The 13,263-nt window shown below is 52.5% G+C and overlaps 1 protein-coding gene across 10 annotated transcripts in view; it reads left to right on the top strand.

Moving 5' to 3' along the window:
- Traf2 (TNF receptor associated factor 2) overlaps nt 1-10,910 on the top strand; it is a 38,421-nt gene extending 27,511 nt beyond the window's left edge. For 9 of the 10 annotated variants that reach the window (XM_048813297.1, XM_048813300.1, XM_048813301.1 and 6 more), the window contains 2 exons: nt 543-691; nt 1,466-2,250. In XM_048813297.1, coding sequence (XP_048669254.1) covers nt 543-691; nt 1,466-1,684 — 368 coding nt within the window. In that variant the 3' untranslated portion in view covers nt 1,685-2,250. Of the gene's footprint in view, nt 1-542; nt 692-1,465; nt 2,251-10,321 lie in introns of those variants that run through there. The other variant, XM_048813302.1, reaches the window with a different exon arrangement.
- Nucleotides 10,911-13,263: the final 2,353 nt, after the last annotated feature.

Here is a 13,263-nt window from a genome sequence, read left to right as displayed (position 1 = left end):
CCCCCCGTCTCCTCTGGAAACACCCTCACAGACACGCCCACAGACAATGCTTTCCCAGCTCTCTAGGTGTTCCTTAACCAGTCAGGTGCCACTGAAATGAGCCATCATAGTCCCTGGCTGCGTTTTCTGTCCAGAGTGGCAGATCATTCCCCATGTGGCCTGGCCAGGCTGCAGCTGTTGCTCCTGACTGTGCACTGTTGCATGTGAGGGACATTACCTCGAGCTTGTTCTGGGCCTCTGTCCGGTGGTTTCCTCTCCTGAGGCAGGTTGGCTCCCACCTCTGATTCAGATGCTGGAGTGGGTGGTTCTTGCTCCTCCCCTCTAGGTTCACAGTTATTTCGTGCATTGCCAGAATAGGGGTAACATTAAGGGTTCCTAAAATTGCTATTTTAATCGTTATAAAGAAAAACTATTTCCATTAGCAACCAACTGCATATTTAGGTACCCTGGAAGCTGGATGTTCTCCTGTGTTCGTCTCTCTGTGGGAGGGCCTCCTGGCAGGAAGAGTGCTGCCGCCCTAACTGGCCCTCCCATCTCTCCAGCCTTCTACACCAGCAGGTATGGCTACAAGATGTGTCTTCGAGTCTACCTGAACGGTGATGGCACCGGGAGAGGAACACATCTGTCTCTCTTCTTTGTGGTGATGAAAGGCCCCAATGATGCCCTCCTGCGGTGGCCCTTCAACCAGAAGGTGTGAGAGGCCATCCCCTTGTCTGGGGGAGTGCCTGGGAGCCCCTGGGGTGCAACTTCCAAGAGGCAAGGTTGTCTGGGACAGGAAGGTGTGAGAGGCCATCCCCTTGCCTGGGGGAGTTCCTGGGAGTCCTCCAGGGTGCAGCAGGTGCATGAGGCTTTGGTAGTTTCTAGTCTGTTCCATGGTTACTGAGTGCTGGTTAAGATATGGGCAACTGGCTTCATGATCCACCAGTAGGGTTGAAGGTCCATCTGGGAGCGTGTGCTCCAGAGGAAGGTGGCAGCCACAGGGCTGTCTGGGGGTATGATTGAGTATTTGAAACCAGGTCCATATTGGTTGAGGATTTGAAGCTTGAGACCAGGTCGGAATGAGGATGACCCTTCCCTCCACCATCCTTCCAGCAGCCAGCAGAGGGGGCAGCTGGGAGGGGGAGTGGCAGGAGGCCCAGTGCCGATGAGCAGTCTGCAGCCAGGGGGTCTGGGGTTCTCTCCAGAAGTGCCTTCCTCCAGGTGGGCAGTGTGCTGCTTCTCTGTCAGTGCTGTTCAGGGGCAGCACAGGGAGCAGCCCCTTTGACCTGAGGTTCCAGTTATCAATACACACAGGTGCCAACATGGGCACATTCTTAAGCAAGACTCGGAGCACATTGTGGCCAGGGTGCCCAAGTGCTCTATTCTGGGAGTGTATAGCCACTTCAGTTCTCTTGGGAGCCAGAGCACAGGAGGACTTGGGTGACTCATGGGTACCTGTCCCCTTCCCTGGGCTGCCTCCTGTCAGGTGACGTTGATGCTGCTGGACCAGAACAACCGGGAGCACGTGATCGATGCCTTCAGGCCCGACATAACCTCATCCTCCTTCCAGAGGCCAGTCAGCGACATGAACATTGCCAGTGGCTGCCCCCTCTTCTGCCCTGTGTCCAAGATGGAGGCCAAGAATTCCTACGTGCGAGATGATGCCATCTTCATCAAGGCCATTGTGGACCTGACTGGGCTGTAGCCACCCCTCAGCAGGTGCAGGAGCTCAGTGAGGAGCTGACACGCTGGTCAAGAGCCCTGCTGTGCAGGGCAGGCAGTCTGGGTGTAGGTGCTGGGGAGGCCTCAGCCTGCAGCCATGCTCACTGTCACATGAGGAAGGAGCTGTTGGCTAGTCCTCAGCTGGCAGAGACTGGAGAGACCCTGATGGCTCACCCCAGATCCCTGGTGGGATTGGCCAGAGCTCTTCTGATTCCCATCAGAACTGCCCTCACTATTTTCTGTGCAGTGTGGGGAGAGTTCCTGGGTGGGGTGCCCAGAGGGGAGCTTCAGAGCTGTCTGAGCCGCAAGAGTGTGGTGGGTGGCCTGGTGCCTTTGGTGTAGTCATCAGAAAGGAGGCGTGGTCTGCGCTGGGAGAAGGGCCTCTGTCTGCAGAGTGTGGCCCGGAAGAGAAAGGGTGCTCGGAACCCAGGTGCTCTTAGGACAGGAGCCCGTCTGTGCTGGCCAGGCTGAGAAGCGGTGTCTAGCCCCGCCCCGTGTTGGCTACACCATCAGGCTGAGGAGAAATCACTATTAAACTGTTCAGACCTCTGTGATGAGTTGTGTCCATCTGGCTTCAGATTGCCTGTGGCTTCCGCCTGGGCAGGGGTGACCCTCTGGAGCTGCCTTCTTTTCCCATGGGCCTTTTCTAACAACTGGGGCTGCCTTCCCTGCTGCCAGCTCCCCAGAGGTTCCCGTGAGGCAAGGGCCCATGTGACTACCCCATCCTGGGCCTGGCTATGGTGGGGCAAAGGAGTGGACCCTTGGCCTCCCTGCATGCAGGGGTTCACTCAAGGATCCTGGCCTGGCTTGTTCCCAGGACTGTGTGGGTGGGGCGTGGGTGTGGGTGCTCGCTTAGTCCCAGGCTGTGCCACCAGGCTCGCTGGTGTGTTAACCACTGGGAGGAAGTGTAACCTCCTTCACCCCTCCCACTGGGTGTTTTGAGATGTCACTGGGTAGAAAGGCACCGAGCAAGTGAGGGTGAGCACCAGGACTGCTTGGGATGTGCTGTCATGTACATGCTTGTCACTGATTGTCACTCATTCTGCCTGGGTTTCTGAGCTCTATCTCTGTGTTTCTGAGAGTGTTATGTTTTACAGTGTGTAGAAAGTGCCCTGAGATGTGGGCAGGTGGCTGGCTTTTTCACTCACCTGTCAGAGGCCCCTCGTGTGGTGGCTCGCTGGGCACGTCCCGCTGCTATGTGGTGTGTAGCTGGAGGACACAACTTGGCCTTTGTCCTGAGACCATGTCTTTGAATATTGATGACTGTGAGCATCAGCCCAGACCTGGCCACCTTCTGTGGACCTTGAGAGTTGGGCCACGGGGTCTCCCCTTCTTAGCTGCTGCTGACCTGCTCTGGGGCAGGTGCCCACACCTTTGTCCCTGCAGTGCTTTGTGTTGTCAGACTTTACCGTGTGTGGACAGTCCATCCTAATGCACATTTCCTGACACAGTAGGGTCAGGCCTCCCTCCCTATTAGGTTCATTGTTCATTTGGGATTCTCCTACAGGAATTGTTAGTTTGTGTCTGTGTCCACTGTTCTACTGGGATGTTGACCTGGTTTCCTCCTCCTCTCCCAGGATACTAGTCCTTGGTTTGAAATGTTTGTGTGAAACTTAAAATTTTAGATAGGCTCAGTTGAATATTGGTTTTAAAGTCTTGTTTTGTGTCTTGGTACCTGGGATTTACCCAGGAGTGCTTTATTCCGAGGTACATCCCTAGACCTTTTTACTTTTTGAGAAAAGGCCTTGCTAAGTTGCTGAGACTGGCCTCAGGCTTGCAGTCCTCCTGTCAGCCTCCTGAGTTACTGAATCACAGGCAAAGTTTTGTTTTAATATAGTGGGTTTCTATGTTTGGGGATTTGTTTCTCTGTAATGTATATTCTTTTTTATTATTATTATTTTTTTAGTTGTTGATAGACCTTTATTTTTTTTAAATTTATATGAGGTGCTGCGAATTGAACCCAGTGCCTCACACATACCAGGCAAGTGTGCTACCACTGATCCCTAGCCCAAGCCCCAACATATATTCTTAGAATTAATTCAGGTTAAAGCTGAGGGATCATTGATATCATTTTCTTTCCCTTCAAAGAAAAATGAAGCTGGGTGTGGTGGTGCAAATCTGTTAATCCCAGCTACTTGGGAGGCTGAGGAGGATACAGGTTCAAGGCCAGTCTGGGCAACTTACTGAGACCCTGTCTCAAGATAAAATTGGAAAAAACAGAAGGGCTGGTGATACAGCTTAGCATGCACAAGGCCCTGAGTTTCTTCCCCAGCACTGCCAAAAGAGGGGGGAAGGAGGAAACAGACTGGGGTACAGCTTAGTGGCAGAGCATGTGCCCGCCCGCACCAGGCCCTGGGTTTCATCCCTGGCATGCAAGAGCACACACACAAAGGAAGAAGGTAAAAAAAAAATGGAACTGCAGAGTGAGAGGAGTGGGGACAAAGTTGGGAAGAAGGCCACAGCAAAGAGTCCTAATCTCGTTTGGAAGTGGAAAGTGGGTCAGGGAGTGGAAACTGAGCAGAAGCGGGTGGAGGTGGTGGTCTGCCAACCTTTTGGGTCCCTGGGGTGGGGAAGGGGCAGTGAGTGAAAGGGGATCGCTTGCAGGTGCCTCTTTGCTGTCCTGGGGGCAGGTGTCCCCTCAACCTCACCCTGCAGGGGTGACAGGTCTGGAGGACCTAGAGGAAAGCCAAGGACGGTCCCCACCCCAGTGCAGAGAGGGGCTGCAGCTGAAAGGGGGAGAAGAGGAGGGGATCCTCCAGGGAGACCTGTGAGCTGGACTGGCCTGCTGTGCTTGCCCTCCAGGGAGGCGAGGGCCCTGCTCATGTCCTGGTCACCAGTGTTCACATCACTAATTTTAGGAACCTGACAGCAGCCACTCCATCCTCTCCCTCAGACTAATGGCCTCAGATCCGCCTCGCCCTGTGGATCTGCCTGTTCTGGGCAGCCATGTGGAGGGACTCGGCCTGTGGTGGTGTGTGTCTGGCTTTTGGCACCCGTGTGGTGCCAGAGTTCCATTTTGTTACATTTGGATTGGAGGGACCCGTTTGTGTCTCCACTCGGTTGATGGACATTTGGGTGGTTTCCACTTACTAGTCACCCTGAAAATGCTGTCTCTGAACATTCACTGTTTCCCATGGACGTGTTTTCATTTCTCTCAACTCTCCCTACCTGGGGGTAGAGCCTCTGGGCTGTGTTCAGCTTTTTTATTTTATTTTTTCCCAGTGCTTGGGGGTGAACCCAGGGTCTCCCGCAGATGCTGGGCAAACTCCACCTGTGAGCCACACCCAGCCAGGTTTGGCGCCCTTGGTGCTCAGCTGCATCATCTCTTCCCATCAGTGAGCGCGTCTCAGTTTGTGCTGTCCTCTGGTCGTCCTCTGCACTCGTGTCAGCTGGGACTTCAGTTCCGTCACGTCTCTCCAGCACACTGACTCTGAAGCATGCAACAGCAGTGCCAGTTTCAGCGTGTCTCCTTGCTCGCCGTGTTTCTTGTGTCTCTGTCTTGCTTGTCTTGAGAAAGAACACTGGCATTCTTTCTCCAGGGGCCTCAGACTTCCTGTGCCTGGGCTCTCTGCAAGCCATCCGCCGTCTGAACCTCGAGGGCGGGATTGCAGCTGTCCCCCTGCACCACCCCGTCTCACCCTTTCTTGGTACAGGTTATTTTGGCTTAACTTTCTGGGTGGGTGATTTTTCCTCAGCACTTTGAGGCCACAGTCCTGTTACCTGAATCTGTTGCTTCAACATCTGCTGCTTGTCTGCCATGCTTTGTACAGGTAAAATGAGTTTTCTCCCTAGTGCTTTTTAAAATTTCACATAGTAGAACTGTTTTTTCCCCTTTTGGTGCAGTTCTGGAATTTAACCCCTGTAGGCAGCATGCAGGTGGCTCCGTCTTCCCAGGCCCCTGCCCTTCCCAGGCACACCCAGCAGCCACTCCCTGTCCTCCCTGGCTGGTGTGTGTGAGTGGGGCCATGCAGCCTGTGGTGTACTGTTGCACAAGGCATTGTGCCTCTTGAGAGTCAGGTGCCACTGCCCCGCTCTGCGGCAGAGTCCAGTGCACGGATGACCATGGGGAGTCTGTTCACCCCTGGAAGCATGTTTGTATGTTTTTTTGTTTGTTTGTTTGTTTGTTTTGTTGTTGTTGTTTCAGTTGTAGATGGACACAATACCTTTATTTTATTTGTTTATTTATTTATTTTCATGTGGTGCTGAGGATCAAACCCAGTGCCTCACATGTGCGAGGCAAGCGCTCTACCGCTGAGCCACTACCCCAGCCCCTGTATGTTTTTTGTTGTTTGTTGAGTTTTGTTTCGTTTTTGCAGTCATGAATAGAGCTGCTGTAACATTGTGTATGATGAGCAGGTCTCATTTCTCTAAGGCAGAGCCTGAGAGTGGGTGGCCTGGTCACACAGTGAATCATCTCGCATATCTATTTGCTTTTTGAGACATGTTCTCACGGTGCTGCCCAGGCTGGTCTCCAGTGCTTGGGCTCAAGTGGTCCTCCTGCTTCAGCCTCTCAGCAGCTGGGGCTGGAGGAATACATCACCGCGCCTGCTTGGTGAGCACATTGTCAGACTCCTTCTAGAAGAGCGCTCCTGAGTGGAGCACCACCATGCTGTGGCTCTGCGGTCCAGGCACTCAGCAGCACTGGGTAGGGTCAGTACTTGGTTGTTCTCATGATGCGTGTGCAGGGCTGACTTCTGAAGTGTCCATTTGCTCCCTGCATTTCCTGGCTGGCATTTGTCACAGGGTTGGACTTGCGAAGGCTCCTCTTCCACTGAGTGTGGTGGTATAGGCTTTTGTTGGGCACTTACCAGGTTGAACAGCTTCCTTCTTCTTTGTAGCTTGCCAGGAGTTTTTTTTGTGTGTGCTGGGGATTGAACCCAGGGGTGCTCTATTACTGAGCTGCTCCCCAGCCCTTTTCATTTTTTATTTTGACACAGGGTCTGCTAAGTTTCTGAGGCTGGCTGGAAACTTGCATCCCTCCTGCCTCACCCTCCCAAGTTGTTGGAGTCACAGGCGCCACCACACCTGGCTGGAATTTTTTTTTTTTTTTTTAATTGTGTGCTGTTTTGTTCAGCGCTTATTCTCATGGGAGGGGCTCCATGTGGCCTTGCTTGGTGAGCGCATTGTGAATTCACACACTGGTGGCCATCTGCTGTGCCGGACCAGCCTTGCCTTCCTGGAGTAACCCGTGTGGTGGTGCCTCACCTTTACCTGCTGCTGGGTTTGATTTGATGTTTTGTTGACTCTTGGCATCTGTGTGTGTGAGGTATACTTGTCTGTGGTTCTCTTTTTGTATGGTTGTCCCTTATCCATGATTTCACTTTCCCTGATGTGTTACCTTTGTTCAGCTGTAGTCCATGATATTAAGTGGAAAATTCCAGAAATAAGCAATGCATAAGTTTCAGGTTGTGTGCCAATCTGAGGAGCATGATGAAATCTCACCATCCTTGTACCATTCTTCTTCTGTGGTGTCCAGATGTGAACCACCCCTGCGTCCGGCATGTCCATGCATATGCCCCACCCACCCACAGGCACTGGCAGTACCAATGCTGTTTGCTTGTAGCCCTTGTTCCTTAGCACTGACCCAAGGTGCAAGAGAATTCTGCTGGAGGTCAGAAATGCCCAAGAGAAGCCATTAAGTGAAAAGTGAAATACAGTGAGGTTGAGAGAGAGACCACATTTACATCACTTTCATTATGGTACATTTTTATGGTTTTTTTTATTATGCCATTGGTTAGTCTCTGATTGTGCCTAATTTCTAAATTGAGCATTGCCACAGGAGTGCGTGTGTAGGAAAATACCTAGTATATCTAGAATCTGATGCCGTCCACAGTTTGTGGCATCCCCTGGGGGCATTGGATCCCATCTCCCATGGGTTAGGTAGGGGACTCTGTGTTGTCTTTGTCTGGTTTTGGTGTTAATTTTCAAAAAATTGACAGCAGGAGGGCTGGGATTGTGGCTCAGCGGTAGAGCGCTCGTCTAGCACATGCAAGACCCAGGATTTGATCCTCAGCACCACATAAAAATAAATAAACAAAATAAAGGTATTGTGTTCAACTATTTCTCCCCCCCCTCTCTATATATATATTTATATATATTTTATATATATATATATATATTTTTTTTTTTTTTTAAGGAAAAAAGAAAGAAAATTGATAGCAGGAGTGAGGTTGTTAGTACAACAAATACCCCAAAATGTGAAAGTGGCTTTAGAATTGGTTCATGGGTGGGGTGGGGAACCCTGGAAGGAGCAGGCTGGAAAAGGACTCCCAAGACAGTAAAGGCATCTAGTGAGGGCTCCAACGGAAGTGAGGACCAGGTGTTGGAATCCAGGGAAAGGCCAGCCTTGTTCCAGAGTGGCAAGGGACTTGGGAGACTTTGTCCTGGAGGCTGAGGCAGGAGGGATGCAAGTTCCCGGCCAGCCTCCCAGGGATTTGTGGGAGGTGGAACTTAAAGAGATATGCACTGAAATCTGCAGGCAGGTCAGCATTCCAGGTACTGCGAGCCTTGGATTGCACGTAGCTGGGTGTCAGAGGCGAGAGCAATGTGGATGGGGAGTTCTATTTTCAGAAAGGTTAGCAGAATGTAGTGGCCAGAAGGCTGCCCAGCCTGGCTATGAGAGAGAATGAAAGTGCATTTTCAGGAGAAGAATCCCAGCATGGAGCCAAGTGCCTGTGTGTACAGATGAAACATTGGCTGCCCTACCATGGGCCCAGAGGCCAGGGCTGAAGGAGGGAAATATTTCAAAGGAGAGGCCTAGGGTGCCCAGGGGACCTTGGGTTCTGCTTTCCAGGCCCCAAATTTCTGCCCCCCACATTCCTGCACAGCACTCACCAACCATGACCCACTCAGGCCCAGATATGGCTGTATGTGCTGATCCAGAAAGTACTGCCATAAACGCAGGCAGTGCCCATTGGGTGCTCATTCTGCAGATGTGAAGGATGCAGGAGGAGAGGGTGTGGCAGCCTCCAGCTGGCCTTCAAGGATAGCAGGGGTACAGAGACATCACAGGAAAAAAGCCGCTGCAGAGAGTGCCCAGTGGGGCAACCCAAGACCCCAGAACGGTGGGGCCACCGTGGCACAGCTCCTGTCTAGGAGAGCTGCATATGAGACTCCAGCACAGCCGTAGTGGCTGCCCAGCCCTACTTGGGGTATCTGGAAGGCAGGACAGTCAGAGATTATACCCCAGCTTTAGGATTTCGTAGGGTTTACCCTGTCAGCTTGGCTTGCTTGGGCCCTGTTGTCCCTTTACCTTGCCTGTCCCCCTCCTCGGGATGGGAGGCTGTCCTGTGGCTGCCCCCACTGCACTTTGGAAGGGCCTAACTAGCCCTGCAGTCTCACGGAGGCGTTGGCCGATAGCTGAGTCGTGAGTCCTAGCTTGTCTGACTCACAGGGTTCTGCCTTCTTGCCCCTTTTGAGTTGGTGCTGGAAAGAGTTAGGATTTAGGGTTGGGGTGAATGTTATGTTTTATAGGTGAGAAGGACATGAGTCTGGGGGACCAGGGGCAGAATGCTGTGGTTTTAATGTCTGTCCTGCCAAAATTCGTGGAAACTTAACTGCCTTGGTGACAGTAATAAGGGGTGGGGCTCTTAGAGATACTGGGCAAGAAGGCCTCACCTCTTGGGCAGGCTGGTGCTACTGTGGAAGAGTGGGCTCCCCCTTGCCTTCTCTCACCTTCCACCAGTGGTACCCAGCAGGAAGCCCTCCCGTGGGCAAGCCCCTTGCTCTGGGACTCCTAGCCTTCACAACTGTGTCTTAATAAACTTCTGTCCATTGTGGATTACTCGGTCTCCTGTAATCTTTTATCGAGCAGAAATGAACTAAGACTGATTATTTGCCTCCCACCCAAAATTCATTATGTTAAAACACATCCCCAGTGTGATGGGAGTTGGAGGTGAACAGGTCACGAGGGTGGAGCCCCAGGGCCTTGGCTCTAGACAGCATGCTTGCCCCACCTGAGCCTTTTATGAACCAGCAGGCAGCTCTCATCAGACACTGCGTCAGCAGCACCTTGACCCTGGACTTGAGGATCTGTGAGAAGTGAATTCCTGTTGTCTGTGAGCCCAGTTCATGGTGTGTGTTAGGCAGCTGAACAGACCAAGATGCAGGGTTGTGCAGCACAGTGGCCACACCTGCGATCCCAGCCACTTGGGAGGCTGAGGCAGGAGGGTCCCTCAGCAACTTAATGAGACTGTTGCAAAGAAAGGGGGAAAAAAGGCTGGAAATGTAGCTTGATGAAGAGTGCCCCCTGGGTTTGATTCCCAGTACTGGAGGAAAAAAATATAGTGTGGCACTTGTCTTGAATAACGTAGGGGACATGCAGAGACTTGCCCCAGCCTGGGCTCTGGTCCGTAGGGGAGGTGGTCCAGGTGCAACTCTTCTGGTGTGGACTGGAATGTTCTGTGCTTACCAGTTAGGTGGTTGGGAGGAGTTGAATTATGTACCCACCCAAATGGGTATGTTGGAGCCCTAGCCCCCAGGACCTTGGAAGTAGGGTTCTTATAAAGGTAATCAAGTTAAAAGGAGATCATTAGAGTGGGCCCTAACACAGCATGACAGATGTCCCTATAGACAGGGGATTTAGACACAGACATAAAGGGAAGGTGATGGATGGTCACAGGGACAAGACGGCCGTGTGAAGACAGAAGACAGGAGAGTGGCACCCTGGAGCCAAGGAGTGCCAGAGACAGCCGTAAGCCACCAGCAGCTGGGGAGAGACTGGGCAGACTCCCCACCATCCTTGATGTCCACAGCTGCTCTCCAGAACCTCAAAACCACAAATCTGCACTATGGTAAGCCACCTGGTCTGGGGTGCCTTGCAGTGGCCGTCCTAGGGAGCGACCCGTCCTTGCCTGTCCTGAGATTGTGGGTCTGCACTTCTCCCAGTCCACTGCTTTCTGCTCTTGTGTTTGAGACTTTATTCAGGGGTCCCCCTGGTACACTTCCCCTGTCATCATCCTCAGTCCCTCTTCATCCCTGGAGGACTCTTGCCAGGTGTGCTATGCCCCTCACTCATGGCCAGTCCTGTATCCTTTCATGGGCATTTCTGTGGGGACACATCCATCCTTCCTTGGGACCTCCTTGTCATTACTTGCATGAGGCCTTCCTGTAGTTGGGTCCTGGTTTATATGGTGCTGAGGATGGAACCCAGTGCCTCACGTGCTAGGCAAGTGCTCTGCCACTGAGCTGCAGCCCCAGCCCCGATGTTGTGATTATTGATATGGTTAGATTTCAGTTTACCATTTCACATTTGTTTTCTGATGGTTCTCTGGTCTGTTCCTCTGTTTGCTTTTTCCTGTTGGCAATGCTGTAGTTTTCTGAGCATTTTTGGTATTCCATTTTAGTTTCGCTCTTCTGACTTTACCTATACCTCTTTGCATAATGCTTGTCGTGTTGTCCTAAGGATCAAAATGCATACTGTGCTTTTACAGGCTGCTTTAATCAGGATGTGGGGTCCTTCCACCGTGTTCCCAGTAGTGCTGCCTTTTCCCGGCTGCCAGCATCTTTCTTAGCGCCTGCGCAGGGCTCAGTGCCTGCCCGCTCTCCCTTTGTGTCAGGCCCCTTGGGCCTGCTGGCAGCAGACTCTTGTGTTTCCTTCTATTGATGGATTTATTTCACCTTTATTTGTGAAGGACACTTTCAAGATAGAGTTCAGGCTGTCAGACCCCCACCCTGCCCAGCATGTTAAGGTTGTGCTCTTCCTGTGACCTCCGTGGTCCTGAGGAGAGACCCACCGTTGTTCAGCGCACTGCCTGGAGGCCACTGCTGGTGGGCTTGCCTTCAGAGTTAGCCTTCAGCAGTTTGTTAATGGGGATCCCCGAGTGGATTTCTTTGGGTTTATTCTGTTGTAGGTTCACTTGGTTCTCGAAAGTAGCTTCACACTCTCACTGTGCCTGGGAAGCTAGCAGCCAGTATTTTTGCACAGCACTCCTGCTCTGGTTATTGTCCCCCCAGGTCCCCGGCTGTGGTTTGGTTCCGCCTTGTTTCAGCTGGGTGATGCTAGTCGATGCGGACAGGTGCACCTACATGCTGTGCTGCATCTGGACGACTCAAAAGAGTCTGGTCGTTTGAGTTTTGATTGCTTTTTCTGTAGAGTCCACCATTTCTGTGTAGAACTTTTGCTTCTCTGTTGTCTTGCTCATGCTATGTCTCTGCATCCATCGTGGTGCTGTGGTTGCTGCTCACACTTGTGGACTATCTCACATCTGTCTTCTCATCTCAGCTGCTGTGCAGACTTTCCTTGCCAGGGGACATTTTCACTGTTCTTCATGTGTTGGGCAATTCTGGATTGTCTTCAAGATGTTCTAAGCTTCCTGAGAGCTAGACTTGTCCCACCTTGTGTAAATGCTGTCATCTAGCAGGCCTCTGCTCTCGAGGTCCTCTCTGGGCCTGAAGCTGCCAGCGGGCTGTCGGACCTGATTGTGACAATCACTCTGCAGTAGGGGCCGAGCCTTGTGTTCAGAAACCATTTTATGGGACCACTTCCCGAGCCTCCACTCTATAGACTCCCCCTGTCCTTCAGCCAGACATGAGGGGCTCTAGTCATCCTGCTTCGTCACACCCTTCCTCTATTGGGCCATGGTGGGGTTCATGAGGCAAGAAGTAAAGGGAAGGAAGTAATTGGGTCCCCTCCCTCTTGAACCTCAGCTGCACTGACAGGGCAGACAGCTCCAAGGACTCAGTTCCACTCTCACGGGTTTCTAAAGCCACCACTCCTGCCACAGTGGGGCCTGGGCATGAAAGGACAGGAGAAAAAATCCAGGGCATCCCTGTGCTCACATCAGAGACCTCTCCTGGACTGCCGCCTCTCAAGATCCTGGACACACCGAGTCAGGCCATGGGTACCAAGGGGCAGGTTGGACAGCATGAGTGCCAGCTGTGAGGCCCCTCCAGCCCTGCCGGTCTGTTCTGCTCAGGGCATGGGGCCTCGCATCCCCGCGCCACCAAATGCCGCAGTCTGGCTGGGCACAATCAGGAGCCACTTGTCAAAAGAAACTAACTTTATTTTTAGAACCACACACGCCAAACAAAACAGCCTCTCAGGAAAAACCCTCAGAGCCTCAACTGCCACCACTGGCTTTCCACAAGCCTCTCTCTCCCACACACGCTTCTCTCCACCTCCCACAATCCTCCTGCTCTTGAGGCCGATTGGCTGGGTCACGTGGGCGGAGCCAAAAAAGTCCCCCAATGAGCAGCTCCGTGGTCTGAAAGGGCAGGGAAACAGCCCAATGAGCATCACCGCACAGGAGCCAATCAGCTAGATGTTGCTGGGGCCGCTGTGAGCCAATCATCAGCCGGCAGCTGGAAGTTTGCTGGGGCCCCTTCGGCTGTGGCTCTCAACACCGTAGCCGAGTTCTAGGGTGTGCTGTGTGTCCTTGCTGGGCCACACTTTCACCAGGATGAAGCTCAGGTGTGGTTGCTTTTCCTGTTCAAAACTCAGCAGAGATTTTCTGAGGTTTCTTTCCCTAGTCCAGCCGTGTTTCCCTTTGAACACTGAGCCCCCGTGGCTCTGCAGTCGGGGTGTGGGCGCTGCTGCCTGGTCTTCTCCCCTTCCCTGGGATA

The sequence above is a fragment of the Marmota marmota genome, unplaced genomic scaffold, assembly GCF_001458135.2.
Source record: "Marmota marmota marmota unplaced genomic scaffold, marMar, whole genome shotgun sequence".
Taxonomy (NCBI): Eukaryota; Metazoa; Chordata; class Mammalia; order Rodentia; family Sciuridae; genus Marmota; species Marmota marmota.
The sequence above is the reverse complement of the archived record's forward strand: the minus strand, read 5'-3'. Positions and strand labels throughout refer to the sequence as shown.